Genomic DNA, 24,530 nt, shown 5'->3' with positions numbered 1-24,530 from the left:
AGAGAAATTTGAAGTCATACAGTTCCTCCAAGATTTCTTCATATAGACGTAGCTCTTCTGTAGAGATTTACTCACACAGAATAAAATTATTTCTCCAGTGGACTAGGTTGTTTTGTAGAATGCGTTTTTAAAGTACTTTAAAATTAGGTTTTGGTTATCTATTTTTTCTTCGTGTTTACTATGATACTCTGGTATTCCTGCATATTGATACAACTTTTAAAGATTAGATACTTTTTTTAATCTCATACGTAATTTCCCCTGACATGCAGGTCCCTTGGAATTGGTGGAAGCTTTAGAGCATGGAGGGTGTCCCACAACAGGATGTAAAGGAATTGGGCACATTAAAAGAGCAAGACATATCGGCCATCATAGGTATGTGGTATGAAACTGTAATTTTATTCTTTCAGTTGAGTGATGTGTGCACATGGGTTTTTTTAATTGTTGTTCGCAAGACATCAGATCCAACCTGGAAAAAAATAGGAAATCTTGTAAAGCTAAATATGCAATAATTTCAGTTGCCATGGCGAGCATGCTGAAATAAACATTAGCAGTCTGTAACTTCATTTCACCAGGGTGTGCTGAGATAAGATTTGTCGAACATCATTTTTTGTCACAATTGGTAGATTCAGTTACTCTGTATTTTGTTCCTGTGAGGATTCCTCAGCTTGCTGTTCAGATTGCAAAATGTTACAGACAGATATGTATAAAGCAATAACTTTTGAACCTTTTGAAATATGAGGCCACTAATTTTTTTATGGCTTGGATGTTTTTGTTCTGCTTGGTTGATAGGGGTGAGGATTTGCTTGTTGGCTTGGAAGAATGCTAAAAAGGAAATTTGGATTGGCGTATTCCCAAATGACAGCCTGAACAACTGGCTGTTTGTACCTAGGGTTTCTAAAGATGCTTTTGTTGAATGCCTTCTGAAGTACAATACAGAAATGTGGACATCCCAAGCTGTCCTAGAGGAGAGTTGGCATAGGAAGAGTAGTAGCATGGGAGAATGGAATGGGGGACAAAGAGACAATGACAGGGTAAATGGGAAACACTTACTAAGTCAAGATTTTATTATTTTTAAAATATTTTCAGTATGAGGTGAATCTTGAAAATTTCAGTAAGGGATCTACAGTTAATGTAACATGTTAAGTTGAGAATTAAGTATCATAAATATCATAGAATCATAGAATCATTATGATTGGAAGAGATCTCAAAGATCATCAAGTCCAACCGTATACCCAATAATCACCCTATTACCTTTTTGCAAATTAGAGCTTCCAGAAGTTTTCTTGGAATTTTTCCATTACACAACCATACTGTCCTTGAATATCATATCACTTTCTGCTTTCTGCTCTCATTTGGTTAGAGGATTGCTCTTTGGTTATTTGTCTATTCATGTTTTTTAAGTATATTATTAAACTACCATGATCCAAGAGTTAGCTGTGCAATCTTTTCATGTTTTTGGTGAGAGAATTATGTCCTGTTGACTAGAACTATGCTACGAGGTTTTGATGGCGTATCAGCACTGGCTGAAGTCCTGACTCATCGCTAACAAAGATACTTGCCAGCAAAACCCACTGTGGTGTTACATGTTTAGTGTGCAAAAGACATCTTTTGCTGCAAGAAGTTCTTTCCTACCTACAGCAGAGGCGTTGTGTTTGTAGTGTTAGGAGGCACAAGAACTCCTGATGCTGATACACACTTTATCTCCAGGAAGGGACGTGGCTAGGTTAGCTCCAGTGACAAAACCTGTTGCGGTATGAACTGCGGTGGTGGTGTTGTGATACAGTATGCCGCATTCCTGTCTTTCAGATTATTTTCGCACTTTTCCTTTTGTCTTTTTCTGTCTGTGTTCTTTTTCTGTGTTTTGGGGGTTTTTTCTTCGTTTTTTCTACTTTCCCTTTCGAGAAACTTTGTTGCATTCAATCAGTAGGATAACTCCTTAGACAGTCAAGTTAGTACTTAAGAGGTTACCATCCTTCAGTTAGCGTATGGTAACTTACTGCATTCATGTTCTTTGTCCACTGCAAATGTGAAGTAAACTAGATTTGTCTAAACAGCTTCCTGGCTGCTTAGCTGAAACCCATTTTATTTCATATTCCAGTAGACTAAGTCTTGTATGATGTATTGATGCACCTGATCTGTAAGGCAATAAATTCCAATTCCTTACCATGTGCTATCTAAATAATTTAGAATCAGGTGAACATACCCATTCTTAGCCCAAGGCTGAAACTTAAAAAAACCCATACAAAACAAACAAACAAACAAAAAAACCTGAAAAACATAAGTGAATGTGTCAGAAGAGTTTTTAATTTATGATCTCTGTAAATAAATGTTCGCACTAAAACTTCCAGTGTTTGACAGGGAAGGGATGAGTACGAGCTGTATGTCTAGTTAGTTCAAGCCTTTGCTTTTATAACTAGATTTTCCATGCTATTTAAAGTTGTTATACTTACTCATGCTGAACATTAAGAAAAGAAATAAACTCATGGCAATCTATTGTGTTTTATTTTTACCATGGTCTTAGCAATCCTATTATTTGCCCATTAACTGCTGGTTCTAGGGGATAAAAATATAACCAAAGAGATTTTGTTGATCATAAGACAGATATTTGCTGTCTCATAGCAAATAAATTAACACCATTAAGTATCTTATTCACTAACTACATTGGTTTGCCCTCTGTGCTGATACTGTGTTTTTTTTCTTGAGCATTTCTGAGGAAAATAATGAGATTTGTTATTTATCTGGAGTCTACGGACTTGAGGGTCCAGGTCACCCCAAAAATTCTAACGTTATACCATCACTTTTTCATGAATTAACAAAGACATTTTGAAATTGGTAGAATTATCCATGTCAGGCGACAGTCCCTTGGCTCTTTTATCTTGGCAACCTTGAAATGTATTTAACCATGCTTATCTTTTTTTTTCATGATGAGGTACAACATCTGTCTCCGGCATAAATGCCTGTATGCAGAGAAAGGTGATAATGTTGAGAGCTTGTTTCTTAGGAACCAAATGAAAGCCTCAGTGATTAATTATGTAGTGGCATTAAAGCATTTACTTTTTTGAAAAGTTGATGTTAATAAGGACTTGCTATCTTTCACCAGTTGATCTAGGGTTTTGTGCTGTGCAGTTGAAGCTGAGACGGATGTGCAGGTTGACATCATTATGCAGATCACCTGCACATTTATGAGTGTGAATTGTGTGGTCTCTGTTTAATGCGTGCAATAATTTTCAAGTTCAAGCAGTAATGCAAAGTGGTCAGTTGTAAACAGGTCATTAGTTTTTTGAGTCAACTCTCCATGAATAAAGATTTTTACCAGAAACTTTACGTGCGTTATGTGTAAGTTGAAGTGAACTGAATGTGCCATGGTGGTGGAGGCTGTGTTCTAAGAGAACTGCAGCGCAGAAACGCGGGAAACCTCAGCTCAGCAGGATATCGCATCTATTTGTTCAGTGTCTGTTGAAGTAATTCTCATCTGATTTTGATGCCAGTCTCAAGTTTCTTTTTACCTTTTATGTAAGGTCATTGGCCCCAGCCAAATTGTCATAAGCTACTCTTGAGTCCAATTTAGACTATTGAAGCAGCTTTCTTTTGAAAAAGAATGCTTTGATGATAAACGTACGTTGTAAATTGTGAAGGAGAACATTTGTATTCCAGACTAGTTAAAAATGTTTTCATAAAGTCAGTCAACTGAAGTAAAGACATCATTTAACAAAAATCCAACAGAAAAAATAGAATACATCCCCCAGATGTTGTCAGGACCTTTTTGCTGGAGGTTTCTTGCTGATGACATATCACTACCAGCAGATGCAGTCATCTGGATGTAGGCTGCTCTAGATAAAGTCCAATCCATCAGTTAATCAAGTCTATTTGTTTAACCCATCAAGGAAGATAGTTTGAGCAAATCCGGGTGAATTTTCCTGGAGCTGCCATACAACCTCCCTTGGCAGTGCTTGGCAATAATCCGCACCTGAAAGGCGGTGAGGAGCTGGGGTTGGTAATGTTTCCAACCGGTACAGCTAAACCAGGAGACCTGTCTGTGGCTTCACACAGGTTTGCAAAATATTCCAAGCAGTCATCAAGACTCATAATCTATATTAAAAAATACTTTAGTATTAACATTCTTTTGCCAAACAGAGTACCACCTTACACTTCTTCAGGTTAAGAGAGAATCCTGGCTTACATTCCCTTCTGGTGTAGCTGAGTAATCCAGTTGGACTCTGGGCTTTAGAAACTTTGCATATTACTAGAAGCTAGGAGCATCTCCGGATATCTGAGGAAGACTAAGGTCCATGCCCACTCATTAGTAGTCCAGTTTTATCCTGCTACCCTTGAACTTCAGAGAAAAAACATACATGTGTAACCCTACCTAGAGATAGATCTTGAGAGTGACACAAGAGCAGTTGCAAAATTACCGCAAATGGGGTATACTACCTCAACACTTCTGTACCATCAGACAGTTCTGGAAAAGGGTGATTGTGTAAAACCTCTGTTGACTTGAAAATCCCAGGCCTGTTATCCTGGGAATTATTCAGAATGGTGTACAAGCAGTAGTAGTCAGTGCATTGGGTTTTTCCTTTATTGATCTTTCCTGATTCGATAGAAGCTTATTTAAATGCTCAGTTTTCACTCAGCCTGTGCACGACTCTGGAAACAGTGGCTCCCTTTCCTCAGAAAACTGTGTTCTGGACACGTGTATTGCCAGCCGCTCCGCTGCCGTTTCGGTAGGATGCAGAGTGTGCCGCAGGTAGCTAATTGCTGTGCTATGTTGATCCTTCAGTGTTTAGAGGTGGCTGATTACTCTCCTGAATGGGGGGGGTCAGGTGAATATTTGTTTACTGAAGCCTGCTAAAGCAGCTCAGATGATAACTGAGTATCTTTGTGTTGGACTGGTTTCAAAGCTGTGAAGCAGTGCTGGAGGGTGTACAGCCCTGTCAGATGTATAGCAGAGGTTTCAAATTGTGTATCTGCTCCTGCTTCTGCTGCTTGCTGTTCTCCCTGTGCCTCTGGCAGACCTTGGTACCCCCCAGTCAAGGACATCTGATCATTTTGGAAACTGCCTTCTGAACTTCTGCTGTTTCCAAAATAGTGTGCTAAGGCTAACTGCAAGCTGGAGCAGAAATCCAGTTGACAGAAGAGAGAAAAATCCTAATTTAGCATTTAAGTTATTTAATGCATCAAGACTTCTGAGCCCTTGAGATGATTTGTGTCTAAAACTTAGTCTTGTATAAATCAAATACTTCTGTTATGTAGGAGTAACAAGATTAATTTTTTATTCTTTGTAGTAGACAAGTTAAACTGAACTAAATATTGGAGATGTTGAGATTCAGGAGGATTTACTGGTTGATCTGAAGCCATGTAGTTCATACACAGGTTCATTCATGCCGTGTTTTGTTGGAAGAAAGCTAACAGTGGAAACCATGAGGGTTCTTTTTGCTGCCTCAAGTAATAATAACATCAAAGGACTATAAAGTAGTTTTTAAAAAAATATACAGCAACTGGAATGATTAATTGCAAAGAAAAACTCATCTGAATCTAGTGGGCTAAAGCATCGTTAATATTATAACTAAATTGTTGACTGAAATTGTCATTCAACTTCTGTTTTTCCAGAAAATACTAAAGGAAAACGCAGTGTATAAAGAGACAAGTTCTAATGAAGGGCTGAATTTTGAGGCTTTTTCATGTTTTTTAATGTAGGACATGTTAGAGGTGTTGGTAAACAGAAGACCTGGTGCAGATGAAGTTGTATTGCCAGATTTCATTGTGGTGTAAGGCTTGTTTAATAATGCACAACTGAAGTTAAATACCACATCGGTAGTGTTTAGTGTTTCCTTGAGACAGCCCTCTAACTGCTTAAAAACACTAAGGCTCAAAACACCCCTGTGAGCATAGGCAGCCAAAAGAAGATTACATGCTTTGCCTTACAGCAACGGCAGAACTGAGATTAACCAATATATGCCTGAGTTTCTGATCACTGTATTTCTTCACAGTGGTATGAAGTTGTCACAGCAAGAACTTAAATCCCACTAGCACTGGCTCCTTAAAATCTTTTTCTGCATAGAAGCCTGTGTCTTTCATCCTGTAGTTCATTTGAAAGAGAAAAAAGACATCACTGTGATAGATACAGCAGTATGAAGAACTGAGAATATAAAACAACTTCCCCTCTTTCCTAGTGTTCCTGTTTTCTTCCCCATGTTTCAGTTAATGTTTTTTTGTTCTTTGAAGACATCTGACAGAAGCTAGTCCTAAGGCGGACAAAACCAGTAGGTTGAAAAATAAATGTAAGTAGAGATATATAAATAAATCTAAAATAAAATGCCAAATTCTGCTTAAGAGAAATTAAAAATAAAAGGTGAATGCTCGAAGTTAGTTTTTTATTTGTATATTCAGTTCCATGTGTTTAAAACAATTTCATTAACGAAAAAATACCCTATTTCAAGTATGGTGCTTTATAGTCCAGCCACCCATTTGGCTATATTTTACTCAGCTGTGTAAACTCCTGGTATGAAGGTTCTCATGGCAAAAAAATGCAGTGCCTGTGTCTCAGAAGAGGTGCTGGGAGTACCACCCAGTTCCTCAGAAGGCAGCAAAGATGACTGTTCTGTCCTTCATTAGGTCACCTGGGGATAGGGCTGTATGTCCCTTGCAAACACTGTACAGGCTGTTGTTGAACAACATCTACTTGGAGTGGACTTAAACAGGGATCTCATCTTGATTAGAAAAGCAGAAATTGTGCTCGACTGGCATGTTTTTCCTCCATAATTCAAGTTCAGCACAGCTATACAATGATTTTTATCATTATACAATGATTTTTGTCAAAAAATTGATACTGTCTTGTTTTCAAATGAAGCAACTGAAAAGGTCAGACATGCCGTTGGACTCCTGTCTTGACAACCCCAGCAAGGACTGACTAACTTGGCCTGTGTAGCCTTGACGAATTTCTTCCTTTTATGCTAGTGCTGAGAGAAATGTAAATTTCCATGATTTTTTTGTTTATGTTGGTGAGACCAAAATTAGATCACCAGTATTGGTCCAACCTCGTGATAGGAGTTGATTCATATTCACCTGAATCCAAAGCTTCGTCGGTAAAGGAAAAGGAGAATGTACAGCATATTTTGAATAAAAGGCCTTTTTTTTTTTATACTGTGCTTTGTAAAACAGAACACGATAATGAAAGCTTTTGTTTTTCTATTTATTTTTTGTAATTTGGAGGTGGCAGGGCATATGGCTGGCAAGGTGGACTTGTTTGTATTAGACAGTTCTGTTTGGAAATAGTGCATGTAACAATCAGTGAAACAAAAAAAACCTTGCAGTGGTTTATGGAAAGGCAGGTAGTTACATTCTTGAAAATAAGCAAAGTCACAGGACATGGGTTTTTTACATTTCACCATTATAGAGATCCTTGTAATAATACAGGTGAGTAGGAAAGCATCACTTCAGATTATAGTTATTGTCATAGCTCATGAGCCACAGATAGAGCATCATGTTTAGTACAGCCTCTCCTGTATCTTAAATAGAGATTTGAAAACTTGAGCATGTTGTTATTCACTGTTCTGGCATATGTATATACACCTTTCAGAGCTTAGGATGTTATCTTTGAAGTGTGAGTATGTAGCCTGACTAATCAGCTGAACACTGCAGAGCATTCTTCTAAAGAAGAAATCCTAGTTCAGTCCCATGTGTTTTGTGTTGCTGTTCTTCCTTTTCCTGAGTCTTGTGCAAACACAGGTTTTCTGACTTTGGAAGGTACAAATTATATCAATGCACAGTGTCAAATTCTCTTTCCCTAGCTGGAGTGTAGTGAAATAGGGAGTGTTGAATGATAGCAAAGATTGTAAAAATACCACAGTCTTTTAATGGAATATCACAAAATGGCATTTGCAAAGATGGGGCATTTGGTGCAGTAAGAGGATGTGTGCCATTCCTCATACTGTGCCCTTGCAACACACCTTCGGTGTAGACATTACATAGTTGAAGTACCCTCCTTTGCAGAAAAAAAATATGTGGGAATATGACTTTATTTGGAGAGAGGTGGCTATATTCAAAGGCACCCTGTATTTTATGTATAAAATACCATTAAATGTATGAGAGAGCAGGATAAACATTAAGCAATTTCCCAGAATGTATGCTGTAATATAAATTAGTATAATTTGTGTTATGTAAGTTGCTGTTGAAAGAAAATGCAAAAAACATTCAAGTTGAGGTTTTTAATGGGTGGATTTATTAACATTTTAAAGTATGACTACTTGTTGCATTTTTTTTTCCAGTGTTCTTTATGTTAATTGATTGCATCTGCTTCTAGAAAACTGGTCTCTGATGTAATTTCATTTGAACTGAGTGAAGTCAGTAAAGTGTCTGTGAATAAGGAGGCATTTCTCTTCTTCAACTTCTAGTGCTGTCAGCTGCCCGTATTCAGAGATGAACCTGAACAAAGAAAGCCTCTTGCCTGACCGGTTGAGTGGGGAGATGCCTGCAGCCAGTCCTGTCCCCAGAAACAGAAAAGTGGAAGCAAGTGAAAGATCCACCTCTCCTGTAATCAAGTAATTACGATTGAAGCGATGTCTGTGACTAACTGCAGTACTTTATTTCAGTGTTCTGCAACATAATTCTTAGTTGTGTAACAGCTCAATAGTTTCAGAAAGGCCTGCCTATTTATCTACATTTTCATTTACAGGGAAAAAATGGTTTCATCAGTGCTTATCGAAAAGGTCACTGCGCTGTCAAAGACTGATACTGATTTTACTGTGTATGATTTAACTAGAGTTTGATTTCATCTTCCGTGTAGCTATCTAGGCTACTGAGTGGTTAATTGGAATTTAAAATTGAATGTTTGCCAGTTGGCTTGAATTAAGAAAATTATTTATTTGTGTTTCTTTTGTTTGCTGGGGTGGCCTTATTGACGTGACTATAAATTAAAGTTGTTCTTTGAAGAATAGCCACTATAAATTCTGTCGTTATTGTGGGAGTGGGGAATCAAATTACTGGGAGTGAGTTTTGCAAGAACAATGCTGAAGTCTGTAGCTGAAACTTCTGGCAGGAGCACTGGGAAAAACTGAAGGGATGTAATACCAAGATGATGATTTTCAGGTGATGATTTTCTATCAGAAATTGTGGACACCGTATTCCTGTGCCTGTTTTGGGCTGTGGGGATACATAGAAAATTAAAGAAGGAAAGGAAAAGAAGAGAGACTTTCCATTCTTTTTGAGGGCTACATTAATGTAAATGTGAAGATGTGAATGTTTCTAGTGATGACTGTAATGACCACATATTTTCAATAGATATTATTTTAAATTACACTCTTGGAGACAAGTTTCAGCTTCATGCTTTAAAATCAAAATATTCAGCTGTCAAAGAGTGCTTCCTAGTTCCATTCTTCTTATAAATGCAGGGTTGTAGAAATCTGAAGTGACTTAATTACCCTCTGACAGGTAGCCCGGCTACCGTCCCGGTGAAGCCAGTCACCGTTTGAGCCGTGTTCTCTGTGGCAAGGACTGTGCCAAGTGCCACGTTTTTCATTGTCCCAGTGAAGAGACTGCGTAACTGTTTTAAAGGGTCCCGGCTGCATGCACAGCAGCGTGTCATGGAAGGGAGAGAAGGGACAGGAGGAAAATTATACTTAAAAGTTTTCTTGTGTTACAAATATTTGAAGCGGATAGCTTATTATCGAAAATAACATTAGGCAAATTCTGTTCCTGTTGAATTGCCTGAACATTTTACCTTTGCTTTCATGGGGAAGCAAGTTCTGTATTGTGATCTCTGAAAATCCCAGGTATACGATTTTGTTGATGGTAAGTAAAAAACTTCTGTGTATTTCTTAAAACAAACAAACAAAAACCTTTTATATCTTCAGTTACACTAATGATTTTTTACCCATAGAGAAAATACATTGAACAACAATTCAGCTACTTTCAGTTTTAAACATTTTGTTAATTTGTTTTAAACAGTGACAGAAAATGCCCCAGCCCTGGTCACATAGGTATGAAATCTTCAGCTCACAATCGAACATCTGGGAAAACTGTACCAGAAACAGCTAAGCAGGAAGATGCAGAAAGTAAATCTCCTTGCAAGAAGCCCCTGTTATGTGATGTGAAAGAAAAGAAGGCACCTGGGTAACTATCAGTTCCTTTCAAAGGATGGGGTGTTTTAAAATGCAACTTACCAGGCAATGCAGTACAGTGATTTGTCTGTGGAACTCTCGGAAGCAGTGGGGAAGGAGATGGAAATTCTTAAGCTGTCTTTATACTAGAAATAGGGAGGAAGGGAGTGTCACAATTTATTTAAGAAATAAGACATGTATATCAGAGAGGAGCGGAAAAATACTACAAGACAGAGAAATTATTGGAAGTTGAGATTCTTCTTCCCTGCCTCAGTGTACAAATATGCTGTTGTGTATGTACAAATATGTGCATACATTTAAAAATGAAAAGCAATTCCTTAACTCTCAGGATTTGGAGTATCTTTTTGACAAAAAAATGACGTGAGAGAATTTCCAGGCGTGCACCGGAAAATAATATTTATGGTATTAAAGGCTATCTTTGAAACTAAAAAGATACAATTCAGTGTTTTCGTGGGGATATGTGAGGCAATAGGGTTCCCTACATTTTTAATTAGTTACAGTATCAGTGCATTATTTTATGGGCTATTTTTATAGTGAAACAGATTACACCCTCAAACAAGTGTCATATATTTACGTCGACTTCATTATCATGTGTTCATAATATACGAACTGTAGGTCATAGCAGTAATAGTGTCTTGAGAGAATTTGGAGAGTTAGTAGTATATTCCTCACAGTACAGCTGGTGATTGAAATGTAACTGTTTTATTAAGAATCGTTTAAATCCTCTGAAACTCCTCTGCAAGATTTTTTTTTAAACTTTTTTTTTCAAATTGAGTTAAGCAGATCTGGCAGTGTTTTATGATTTCCCTTCCTTTTTCCCCTAGATTTTTTTTTTTTTCATTTCAGAACTATTATTAATTGTGTCCTTTATTCCAAAAACCTATGCTAAATAAAAATTAAGTTAAATTGTAATGTTTAGCTTTTTGCATCTTTTAAAATTGGTTAGCTTTTCTTTAGAGCATCTTTCCCATCCTTTCAATCAGGTGATATTGTTGAAGTTCTATCGAAAAAGAGTAGGGGCATCAAGCTGTGTTGATATAATTCCCATACCACAAGTAAATAGCATTTACTAGTCATACTCAAGTGAAATTAAACAGCAAAAAAAGACAGACGACAGTTTCATGTGTAGTTTTGAAATAACGTGTGTTAAGTAATGGTTGTCGTTCATCACTTCAACCATAGTTGTAGTAAATTAATCTTTTCTTAGAAATAAGGTTTGACTTTACAGACTGTCTCTTAAAATTAACAAATTTTTTTGCCTTTCATTCTTTAGAGGGTGTTAACTTTATGAAGACCTAAAATAACCAGTATGTGTGCTAGCTGTTCACTGTGTTCGGTCATTTTCATTAAGAGAGAATAGCAGCCTCCTGCCCAGGGCTGAACTACTCAGAGGCTTTGTAGTTTGTATTTGAACTGTTTGAATACACTGATGACTACCTGCATTTTATCATCTAGCTTTCCACATTCTGTATGTATCCAACATAGTCAGAGAGGACTTTTAGTTGAATAAACTTCCTTTGAAAAAGGCATGAAAAATTATGTTAATGACGTTAGGTATATATGAACTGCTAAAGTTATAAAATATTGAGCATCTGGTTATTGCAATACCCAGTGGATCTTTTTAGATGTATTTTCAAAGTACGCATGCATAATTGAAGACATAGATACATATACTTGTGTGCTCTTTAGCTGCTGAGCTCGTAGTATGGATATAATTATGTTTGACTTCAGTACAGTTGTGTATACCTTCATATTCTAGATAGTCTTTTGTTTCATGGAAGTCCTTGATGGAGGAACCAACCACATACGAAGCCAGCCATGAGATTTATTTTGTTGTGTTAAATCTAAGTGGTACTCAGCTAATCTCCAGTTTCACTTACTCTTTTTTTTTTTTTTTTAATCTAGTAAGAGGTATCTGTGCATACAAACAGTTATACTAGAAAATTTTGGTTTGCAAAAGTTTGTATGTAAAAACTGCATTCTCTCCCTCTGGAATGTTCCTGAGATTAAAACTCAAGATAAAAATCACGTCTACAGCATATTCAATTTTAATTTGAAAGTATCTTTATACTATCTTCAGAGTAGCAAAAGAATTTCACTGTAATAGGAATTCCATTCTGGAAATATTTACAGTGAAGGAAGGTGAATGCTCAGGCTTGGGAATCAAATGGTACTACCTCTTAAAAGAAAGTTCAGTTTATCTTCCAGCCCCTTCCCCAAAACCATCAATTCATGATACTATCTTGTATTTAACTAGTGAAGTAAAATTCCTGGATGTATGTAACTATGAAAATTGTCATCAAGAAAACAGGAAGATACGTATTTCCTCACAGGTTTTGGTGATCTCTCTTCCTCATTTACTTTGGCTTTGGAATTAATTGCAATACTTTGTAGAATCTTATATTAGAAGTTTACTGTGTTTGTGGAGGTTAGGAAAGTAATTTAAAAGTACATAAATGCAGGTGATATTTCTGAAGAGGATACTGTGGAGAAGTCCTCTGTGGCACAAGAAGGCATGCCTGCATTCCACTGGCATTGCATGTCGTACCATTATTACTTGTGTCCTACCGTACTACAGAGGCTAGATTTTCTGATTTGTTGTGTTCATTTTGCACCATTAATAGTGTGTTGAATAGTGTGTTTCTGTTGATGTCCATGAACTTGCAGCTCCTAGCTGATTTATTCCCAAATACTTCCTTGTATTTAATAGTATAAATAGTATTTAATATATAAATTGTATATATATTTTATATATATTATATTTTTATATATTAATATATAAATTGTATTTAATAGTCTAAATGTAAACAATTGAATTAAACAGGTCTGCTTCTTCTGTGGGTTTGTGTTTTGAGGTTAGCTAATCTTGATGTCTAACAAGGTGTTAGCTCTAGTTTGGCTTTTTGTCTGTGTTTGGGACATTTGTAAAAGGGTTCTGGTTGACTACTTCTCTGGCAGTAAAGCGTGAGTTCATGTAGTGGTCTTTCTTGTAGTCTTGACTTTAAGGTCATTCTGTCTGGTGCCTGTTTTTAGAGAATGTTCATTATGTACTTAGTGTCTCTGAAAGCGCTGCATCTGTGATGGTTTAGTAAGAATTGGCCACAGTGTTCTCAAGTTCTTAAAAGCAGAAGGAAATAAATACACACATAATGCCAGCAAGTTCATATAAGCTTCATTTCTGTAAGAAACCAGGCTGGAAGTGCCTTCTGAAGGCAGAATTTGAAAAGGAACTTACCAGGGACTGACTTTAAGATGCAAATACACCCGCCCCCCTTTGAGAAGTTCTCTTACTTCCACCTCTCTTGCCCCATTTTTCTCAATAAGGGGAAGGCGTTCCCTCTTTGCAAGTGTTTGGGCTGGCAAAGCTGAGGGAGCAGCCACAGGCAGCAGGCAAAGAGCGGCTCTTCTAGCTGGGTAAGAAGTAACGCAAAAACAGTAACAAAAGAATGTGGCTATTTTCAGTGGGATCATTAACAGCTGCACAGCAGTGTGTCAGTGCAGTACAGGAGCTGGGGTTGGGGTGGAGGTGAAGGTTGGGCAGAGAAAAAGGAGTAGGTGATGTTTCGGACAGCTCCTGTAAATGGCCTGGATAACCACTAAGGCTTTGTTGGAGATGCAGCTATAAATGTGTTCTTCATTCTTCCCATCGTCTGCCATGGATTCATCCACTGCCTTCATTTGTGTATTTTCCAGTTTCAGTTATGAAGTCAAGTGTGTGATATGATTTACGTAATCTTGGTTTACACTACTCTTGAGCCTTCATTGCAAAATTCACATCAGTAGTCATGCCATCCAAGTCAGAAATTAGATCCTCTCTTTTTTTTTAATTTTATGATGATACAACATCCTTTGTGTGGGAATCCTGGTGTGTTAATAGCGTTGTTAGCAAGAGATGTCATCATGCTTAGTATTTTTATGATGTATTAATAAAAAATGAACATCTTATTTTCCTCAGTGGAGTACTACAAATAAAGGACTCCATAAAGAACAAAGAGTGTGAAGAAGAGGAGACAGAAAAGAAGCTGCTCATTTCAAATGAAAGTAAAGGTAAATTGGCAGTACTTCATTTATTTTATATTAAAATCTGCAGAACTAAAGAAGTGTGATGTTCCTTGAAATTCCTCATGAAACTGCATTGCAACTTACTTTCCACATTCACTATTTGTGTCCAAAAATGTCTTGACAGCAACACTTTTAACACTGTGTTTCTTTACTGTGTAATCATCAAAGGCTTTGCCAAGAAATTTATTGCAGTTGTAAAGGTGACTGCAAAGTGAATATTGGTATAGATAAAGTTTCATTTCAAGAATATTTTTTCTGCTGACTTTTAAAAACAGGTAATTAAGCCAGTCTGAGTTGTAAATGTATAATGTTCACTTATTGCTTCAAAAGTGTTCTGAGAGAAAGTTAAAGCATTTACACATTACAGGCGTAATGCAAAGATAAGGTAATTTACTCAACCCAACCTCAGTCTGTGGTGCAGTCTGATATTTTCCAGCAGCCCATATGCAGAATGGGCCCTTTCTTCTTTGTGAGTGTTAGAGAAGGATGGCTAAAATTTTTACTTCACTGAAAAGCTGGAGACAGTCCAGTGGAGGGCCACCAAGATGAAGGACTTGACATATGAAGAAAGGTTGAAGGAATTTGGGAAAGGAAGACTTGGAGGAATCTAGTCACAGTCCTCCAGCAACTAAAAGGTAGTTAGAGAGAAGATGAAGGTACGCTCTCCTCCCGGATGCACAGTGGTGGGAAAAAAGGGAATAGACACAAGTTGCTTCAGGGGAAATTCTGTCTGAATATAAGGAAGAAAGTTCTCACCATGCGAACAATTGGAATAAGCTGCCCAGAAGAGAGGTGGAATAGCTCTTGCTGGAAATACTTAGGACTTGGCTTGACAGGGCCCTGGATAACTGTAGTCTAATGCCCTGCTCTTAACAGAAGGCTGGATCATACAGTCTCCAAAAGTCCCTTTCAACATGGACTTCTCTTTGGTTCAGTGATTCTGTCTGGTCGTGTGTACCGCTGTGTCGAAACTGTTGGCTGTTCACTGATCCATTTGGACAGATTGAGGTAGCTGTTCATTATTCATTTTTATCCTCATTGTTTAGAAAGAATACATCACAAATCCAGAACGTCACAGTCTTACATTTGACAATTATTTTGGATGTGTGAAACTTGGTATGCCAGGCTAGTTGTTGGACTGAGTCAGTGCGTTGTTCCCGTGCAGCTTTTGCTGCAATAACTCTATTAACTCATGCAAGTGCAATGAGAAGCTAAATACCTTCATTTCATAATTTAATTCCTCAAATTTTTAGGTTTTTTTTCTTCAGCAATTTGTTGTGCAGCACGAAATTTGTAAGGCTTTTGTCAAAAGTCTTGAGACATGAGTAACTGTGGTTCTTTTAGGCTACATTTCTCACCTTTTAAGCGAGGTCATCTTTGTAAAACCCAGGAAATTCTCTGAGACTAGTAAAGCATTGCATAAAGATAAAATTAAGGTAGTGTTTTATTTTTAATTATTGACCTCTGATACATTTCTTTCATCTTAAAATATCATTTGTCTGCCACCACTTTTCAGATAGATCTAAGAGGCACTCTGAAGAGTGTGTGAAGTATGAAAGATTCCGTCTCTTACAAGAGCTGTGCACAAGGTGTAAAAAATCCAGGTTGTTACAGTGTTTTGAAACATGATACAGTTCAGAATTGTGGAGAAAATGAAGCATTGAAAGAAGAGTCTCTATAAAGCAGATGAAAGAGAGAGAGGGTTTGGTCATTTGAAGTATTTTGTTTCAGCAGAATAGAAACATACCGTTTTGATGTTGACTTTGCATTATATAACACAATACAAAAGATTTAAAATCAAGTAATTTGGAGCATTTTAAATTGTATGCAATTCTTTTTTATTCTTAGAAAACTGGCCTGATTTTTAAGCATTTTGAGTTTGGCAGAATTGACTATTTGGATAAAGTTTCAACAACAAGCTCTGCTTACTAGGATACATTTCTGTGTGGGGTCTTGCATGATTAGATTTATAAAACTAAACCACTTTCTTACGTTATTGTTTAACAAAGTTACCCTTTTTAACCTCCTTTTTATACACATAATTTTGTGCCATTATTTGTTTAAATGTGCCATAATACTTAATCTTTAGGATGAAAATGGATCATTCAGTTCTTGCTATCATAGTCATGGAATGCTCAGGCTAAAATAATTGCAGTTGTGCAGACTGTGGTCTGCTGGTACCGGTGCTTGTTGTGCTATTTTTTCTGCATGTCACTACATTATTATTCTTCAACCTACTTCTGCCATACTCACTTGACCAGTTCTCTACCAGTGCTTTGTAAAACATGTACTGCTATCTTCCCTTTTTTGCAGAAAGATTATTTGGAGCTAAAGAACTCCACTGAAATCATGGCTCCTTCATACTGCCTTTTATTACGGACACAAATCCTGTGCTTAAAAACCTGACACATGCTAGGAGCTAGAACGTGCAGGAGGGAATGAACAGTGTTAGTGGTCTCTTGTTAATGCCGGAAAGTGTTTGCCACTTACCTTCTTTGAAACGTTAGGTTATATTTTGTTGGCAGGTAACTCACTAAGAAGATAGAGATGAATTAAGGAAGATAAAGTTCAGGGAGAAGAATAACAAGGTGGCACTAAGTATGAAGAAGAATGTGGAGGCAGGTGGGCTGATGCTGAAGGAAAACATCAGCAGAGAGGAACAGCGGTCAGGGTTAGAAGTGTGAACTTACTGCATCTGGCTCTGCTATCTCACGTGGAGCTGGCAAGCAGATTTTGTTTCTTCACTTACGTGGTTCAAGGAGCTCGTTGTGGCTCTGTGATCAAACAGGCTAACTCGTGGCGCACCTCAAGTTACTGTTCTCCTAAATGTCCAAATTGAGACATAAATTGGAGCGCATCAGGTATTTTCTCTGGCCCACAAACACTGGTTGCTTTTCTATGGGAAGCAGGGCTTGCAGTGCGAAGAATACCAGACCATGAAGGTAGGGAGAATTTTTAAATGTCTGGTATTACAGACATAGATTGAAGTCAAAACACTGTGCTTTGCACTGTCTTTTGCAAGAAGTTACCCACACTAAACCTAAAGTTCCTTTTGTCAGGGATGTGGGTATACCTGCTGCAGAGTTGGCAACTTTTTTTTTTTTCTTTTCCTCCATCTAGTCGGATAAATCGGCATTTTACATGGTCCTTTTGTGCTGTTCATCTTACCTCTGAGGCATTTTAAATGTCTGGTATTACAGACATAGATTGAAGTCAAAACACTGTGCTTTGCACTGTCTTTTGCAAGAAGTTACCCACACTAAACCTAAAGTTCCTTTTGTCAGGGATGTGGGTATACCTGCTGCAGAGTTGGCAACTTTTTTTTTTTCTTTTCCTCCATCTAGTTGGGTAAATTGGCATTTTACATGCTCCTTTTGTGCTGTTCATCTTACGTCTGAGGCAGATACGACACAGGTTGAGAAGCAAAGGCATTTTTGCTCACATCCCCAAAGGCGTTAGGCACGGCATTCTTTCCATGTCAGTAAATAGAGCTCTTGAATATGAATAGATGGAGTACAAGGTTTAGCATTATGCAGTGTCACGTTAGTGAACTTATTTTCTGCTAACCTCATTCATGACCTGTGTGTGCTTGAAGTTTTCCCAAAAAACACAGCATGGACAGATGCTCAGCATAGATTTTTCATCTGGAACTGTTGAGATTTGACACAGCTGTAAACTATTGCAAATAGGGATATATGGGATAGATAGGTAACCTTAGCTGTCATTGCTGCTATTCACTATGCATGTACCTGTGTGCTCTTACATGTACGTACATTGGATGAGGCTTTGAGCAACCTGGTCTAGTGGAAGGTGTCCCTGCCCATGGCAAGGGGTTGGAACGAGATGATCTTTAAGGTCCCTTCCAGCCAAACCATTCTATGGTTCTGTGATTCTATGATTAAACATGTGTGAAAACAGAGTGCAATTTGCTTGGAATTTTCTTCACACAGTATTGTCATCTGCTATTTATGTTACAGTATCAATGTATTACCTATTTTGCGAATGGAAAGAAAAAAAATAGCTAAATACTTATATTTTCAACTCTTAAGAGACCGTTTTTAGAAAGAAAAAATTGGAATAAGGATGGGGAGGGGATTCAAGGGAACAATGAGAAGGATACTCTTCGGTAAAATAGGCTTTACATTCAGCATGCTTGCTGCCATACAAGTCTCTTTCCTTTCTCACTGAGATTTTTAGTAGTAGTAGAATCTCTAAGGAACATTTGAAGAACAGTGAAGTATAAACAGACTTTTAAGGAACTCACTTCCAAGAGTAAGAATATAATGCTAAGAAAAAATTAGGGAGTCTATTAAAAAATTTAATCAGTGGGCTGGCAATACTGACTAATTGGCTTCACAGTCAACTTCTGAATAATTGGCATTGATACAAAATGAGGATAAGTCTTGAAAGTAACAAAAACTTAAGCTAGAGGAGCAGAACAACACAAACAAATGTAAACATCCTATATTGGCCACATTATATATTCTAGACCAGTCCCACCATGGTTGCAAATATCTGTAATAGGAATTTGTGCTCTAGTTGTTGGGCACAAATGTATGAAAACTAGAACAGTGAGGATGGGGAGAACTGTGAATAATAGCAACTTCCCAAAAATGGAAATAGAATGGAGCTGTAATAGAAGTGAGCGATCCAAACAAAAATAGCGCAGGGATTTGTGAGTGATTGCATGAAGCCATGTTAGTAAGAAATATTAGGCATAGGTTCTTTGTTGGCTGTTTCGTTCAGAAATGAATTCCAGAGGTTTTCCACAATTTTACTTGGCAATTGGGAAGCATTCAGGCCTGAGTTCGTAGCAGGCATGTTGCTTTTGCACTTGCAGTGGATCTAAATGAACATAGATGTCTTATGCAGTTTGACGAGTCTTTCCTCCTACACACATCTGCAACTGCTGCTGCTCTCCAGACAGCAGTAGCCACAGCAGCATGTGGCTGAAGCCACCCTCCCACCAGTAGATTACCTTTGAGGCAGATGGGATGGGAACTCATTCCTTCCATTATGGATAAATGAGATGAAAGGGAAATGACCTTGTGAAAAAATCCCATAGCAGCACAGAGGAGTTAAATTTTATTTTCCAAATAAAACATTCAGTTAAATTGGGAGCAGGGAGTTTGCAGGCATTTGTGTTTTTTCCGCAGAAGAACTGAAAAACATTTTGTTGTGGATGAGGCATAAATGTTGTGTGGGCTGGAACTTTACAACTGATTCACTTGGAATTTTGAGCAGTGCAGTGCTGCTTTTGGTGAATTTATAACAACTCAGCCCTGGAATTAAGTTAGTTCTTGTAGCACTGTACAACTATTAAATGTGGGTGTGATTTACTGTATCAAAATATTTTAAATTATTTGACCTCTAATGTGGTACGCCAACAGTTGTGTTGGCATAGAATTGTGTTGTGTTGGAAGAGACTTTTTCCATGTAAGAGTAGTTAGGTTTATATAGAGCCGATATAAGCACAGTCATACTAGTGGAAGAACAGTCATGGTACTCCTCTAATCCTGGTGTAAGCAAAACTGCACAGCTTGTGTAGGGAGACCCATATGTATCAATAGAAATGAATGCGCTTTTATTGTGACTGGTCTCCTCACTGACTGAGGGATTTAACGCTTGTTTGTTGCTTCCTGTTGTTGAAGATGTTGAAGAACCCAACACGCAGAGGCTTCTTTCTCAACCAGTTATTGTGTCTTCCAAGTTGCAAATCCCTGGCCTACCGTTGCGATGGGAACAGCAGAGCAAGCTCCTTCCAAGTGTAGCTGGGATTCCGGCCAGTAAAGTTTCTAAGTGGAGTACAGATGAGGTAGGTTTCCCCTGTATCTTCTGTCTCACTGCCACTGCCCTTGAAGTCTTGGTTGATTCAGAGCTTTAGATTAGCCCCATAGATTAACAATAGTACGTTTGTACTCAGAGAATTAAAGTCAGCCAGACCTAATGTTAACTGATCCCCAAAATGTCTATTCAGCTGCCATCCAGCCCTGGAAAGCAGTAAGTATTAATTCATGTATGTATAGATACGGATAAATATGTATGTGTGTGTATATATATATTCACTGGGATTAAAAAGGGAAAGAAAAATGCTAAATGTATGGCCCAGCAGATCAGGTGCTCAAGGTCTACACTAATAACATGCAGCACCCTCACAAACATTCTGGAGGAGCGGTTTGGGGGTCAGCATGGACCAAGGAGCTACTCCTGGTGCATGGTTTGGATGTCGCACATTGTTTTGGATGGTGAGAATATAGTGCAGGGAGGAATGGTATGGATATGGTCAGGCCATAATGCCTGATTTCAAGATTAGAGCCCTGTCACTGTTCAAGTATGTAATAATGCTGGGACAGACATGGTCCAGTCCCTGCTTTACTTTCAGAAGTACCTATGACAAAGGCAGTTTTCTGCAACTGAGACAGTCAGATCTCCTCTAATGAGAGAAAAAAGAAGCATGAACTTTAAAAAAGGATTTGCTAATCTCTGTGCTGGAAAGAATAAAGAAGAGGAAGGCAGCAACCATTTTGGTCTGTGAGAAGTGATTCACCAGAGAAGATTCATGGTTCTGGATCTGCGTGGATAGATTAACCTGAGTAATTTTGAGGGAGTAGCCATATCCCACTCTTAGATGTCCTGTGGACAAGAGTGGCACGTGCTTTTTTAGTTTGCAGATTTTGTGACCTGTCCTTAAACACCCAGCTGGATGACTCCATCCACTTATAGAAGGTAGAACACCTAATATGAAGCTGTAAAAACAATAGCTAAAAATTTTTAATGATTGTAAACCTTTAAGACTCTTTTGAGAAAACACCAATCTTACTAAATCTTTTGTTGTATACTTTGGTTGCAGGTCTCAGAATTTATACGGAGTTTACCAGGATGTGAAGAACATGGCAAGGTGTTTAAAGACGAAGTGAGTGAATTTTATTTCAAAAGACAGAGTACAAAGCTTGGTGGAAAGATTAATTTTATATCATCATTAAAAACGCATATAAAGTAGCAGCATGAAGTGTATGTTTAAAGTCACACGCAAACGTATGGAAGATTAGGTTGCTTTGCAGGTCATGGAGTGGGAAGGAAGAAGATAAAACTAGCTAAGTCTCAGCCAGGTCTCTTGTGCTTCTCTGGCTTTGTTACTGCAATTGAAATTATTTGGAACTAACGGTAGAAGAGGAGGAACTTTGTGATTTACTACTGTTCCGTCTTAATCTGGTTAGAGGAAATTTGTAAGTATGTTGTTTTAGTTCTGCAGGATGTTAATGAGTAAAATAAAGCAGAGCAGTGGTTCAAGATAACCACCTCCTAAAATTGTTTGCATCTTGTCTGATCACACCTGGCTCTTGATGCTCTTCCTCCTGATAGAGCCGGTTTACCAATGTGATTTCAGTGAGGGGGAAGTGAGAAGATCTGAAGGCTTCTGGTGAGGTTCAAAGGTGTGTGTACTCACTTTGTGAGCATGCCAGGCATGCATTTCTGGTATCTGAGTAGATTGTTTCGCCAAAGTAGTCATTAGGAAGTGATAAGGCTTTTAGGTACAACAGGCCTTTGTAAGCTAGACTGGTTTTTTTCTTCTCCGCTCAGATGTTTGTTACTCCTGTTAATGCTTAGTTTCAAGACGGCTGTTTGATCACAAATTGCCAGAGTGAATAGTTCAGGTGTTTATCCCAGCCAGACCACCTGAATGGGCAGAGTCTGATACTGTAATAGCCCAAGTCAGCCAGCTTTTCAAGTGAAGAATAATTGTGGTACCCAGACTTGAGAAGGCACCTCCTGAGCAAAATGCATACAGACGGCCCTGCTAATCTCCTGCGACAAAAGTTTTCAGGCTGTGCTGTAGATTGTAATGACTGTTACAGTTGCATGTCAAAGGACTGGCAGGCTGCATCTCTGGGCATTTTGCCTTGCTTAGATGAGGCATTTTACAGCTGCAGCAGGTAAGCCAACCTAGATCATCCCCTATGACACTTAGGGTGACTCACCAATGAATTTAAGATGAATGAAAGCTGGCGTATTGGTCATCTCAGCAGGTGGGAAGTGCCACAGAGATGAATGAATCCTAAACACTTTCATTCTCAGAGGTGTAAGAAAATTCTTCCCCTCTTTAGGATTTAGCCTCTCAGGCTTTGTCTGTGAGTAGTAAATGAAACCTCTCCCAGTGAGGCCGACTGGCGTGGACTGGCTGGCATCAGTAGGGCTTTCAGTAGGTAGAAGGTGCTGGTTCAAACTTCTGCCGTGGAAGTGAACCCTAATCCTGTTTATATTAAGATGCTGCAAAAAGCTGGGCACCCCCACATTCGCACACTTCTGGTTCTGAGCCCACCCAGTCTGGCTTTGTGCACGACATGAGTAAAAAGTAATTGTGGTGATGCCGTTCTCACGTCAGTGTTCCTTGACTTACAGTGCTGGGGTATACCTCGCAAGCTTCCTTTGCAGCGTATCTGGTTCAGAAAGCTTGTCTTCTAGTCCTACAGAAACTCAATTACACTGTTTTTCAAATTAGTATCTTGAATTTTTTTCAAATTAGCATCTTGAAACCTAAGCAATGCTCCTGATTTAACCACAGTTGGCTTCTAGGCCTAACTATCCTGCTTGTGTTACACTGAAAACTTACTATAGATACCTGAGTGACCTGACATTTACACAAGAAGTGTTGGCCCCATAGAAGCCCTTGGAAGTGAGCGCCTTGTGGTTCTTCATGTTTGGATTTAGCAACCCTGCTGACAGAGCGATTTGCTTACAGGAGAATATTCACTTGTAATGTTTATTAAAATAGCAACACTACAAAGCTGGCAGAAAAAATAATCAGTGTTTTCAAAAGTTGTGTTTGTGTTAAAGAGGCAGTTTTGTGTAGCCTGGCCCCTGTTTACATCTGGGACCAAATTCATTTTAATTTGCTATTTAATGAACAGAAAGGGGTGGCCTGAAGGGGGTTCCAGTTCTATAGCTGGCAGTGAAATCCAGGAGCTTTCTCATGGAGGCTTGCGTAAAAAGAGTAGCTAAGATGTTAAAAAGTGGTACTGTGCTGCACTACAGTTGAATTCTACTTCATTCACCTATTTTACATTTCAATAGCTTTCACTTTATACTGTTAGTATGAAAATAAGAACAGGTTAGCGAAAAATTAGCCAGGCAGTTGTTTTCAAGCAGAAAGAAGATCATCATCCTGTTCTTTTGGACTAGCTGGCCTGTCTAAAAGGTTGAAATCAAAGCTATCCTGAAAGCATTTGAAAGTGTTCATATTCAGCCAGTCCTTTACATTGTCTGAAATTGCTGGGAATTTTCTTTTCATGTTTTCTGAAACATCTATACTGCTGCACTGTCAGACCTATTAATAGCTTTGTGTGTTTTTTCTTTTAAAGCAAATTGATGGAGAAGCATTTCTGCTAATGACCCAATCAGACATAGTCAAAATAATGAGCATTAAACTGGGACCAGCCCTAAAAATCTTTAATTCCATTCTGATGTTCAAAGCTGCAGAGAAAAACTCACACAATGAACTTTGAAGATAATGGAGAATGTGTACGAGCCAGCTTTCTCCACTGGAGCTCATGTTTTATTCAAAGCACAAAGACTCGCTAGAACTGTTGAGTAAGGACTCTCAGAAAGGAAGAAACGTACGTTCAGCACTGGTGGACTATTTATATTCTCCTAGAGCCAGTACACATCTGAATCCTTCTGGGAAGTGTTCAAGCTTTTGAGAAGGTACTGTGTAACAACTGAGTCAGCTAGTCTTATTTACCAAACTAATGGCGCTAATTCTCCATGGATGGTTAGGATCCCTAACTCTCTCTGGACATCAAGAAAACCTTCGTTAATTATTTATGCTGTATTATATAAGGGAACGTTAATATTTTCTAAAAATTCTTGAATTCTACTTCATGTACCCATTTTACTTTTCAGAAGCTTTTACTTCATACTGTCAAAATAAAAACTGATTAGCCAAAAATTAGGCTACAGGTAGCCAGATGAGACTGTTATGGCTAATACATATTTGTGCCATAGTTTAAAAATGAAACACTTAATGTTACATACGTGACACTTTATGCTACAGCATATAACTTTACAGATTATAAAGCTGTCTGTTTGCTTGTAACAAAACAAAACAAACCTTGTTGGGGTTGAAATTATAATGCTTTTTTGATAACTGAATGTTTTTACTTTTGCACGATTACAAAAATGTTATGTGAGTTTTTCCACCAGCATCTTTAATGTATTTTACCAAAAGATCCGTATAGAGAAGGCTGCAACTGAAAAATAAAGTTTGACTTCATAGAAGACTTTTCGTTTATGCTGCACAATAGAGTCCCAGCCTTTGACATGGGAGCCTGCTACAGTCCTTCAGCACTTGAAGGA

The 24,530-nt window shown here is 38.1% G+C and overlaps 1 protein-coding gene across 1 annotated transcript; it reads left to right on the top strand.

The window, feature by feature from the left end:
- Positions 1-269: 269 nt before the first annotated feature.
- Positions 270-24,275, top strand: L3MBTL3 (l(3)mbt-like 3 (Drosophila); the record flags this gene model as incomplete). The annotated part of the gene is made up of 7 exons (XM_009707464.1): positions 270-372; positions 8,391-8,537; positions 9,943-10,107; positions 14,071-14,162; positions 19,829-19,992; positions 21,028-21,090; positions 23,537-24,275. Coding segments are annotated over 7 exons (878 nt in total), but the record flags the coding sequence as incomplete, so codon positions are not given.
- Between the last annotated feature and the right edge of the window lie 255 nt (positions 24,276-24,530).

This window comes from Cariama cristata, unplaced genomic scaffold (assembly GCF_000690535.1).
Source record: "Cariama cristata isolate BGI_N322 unplaced genomic scaffold, ASM69053v1 scaffold10479, whole genome shotgun sequence".
NCBI classification, from domain to species: Eukaryota; Metazoa; Chordata; class Aves; order Cariamiformes; family Cariamidae; genus Cariama; species Cariama cristata.
The sequence above is the reverse complement of the archived record's forward strand: the minus strand, read 5'-3'. Positions and strand labels throughout refer to the sequence as shown.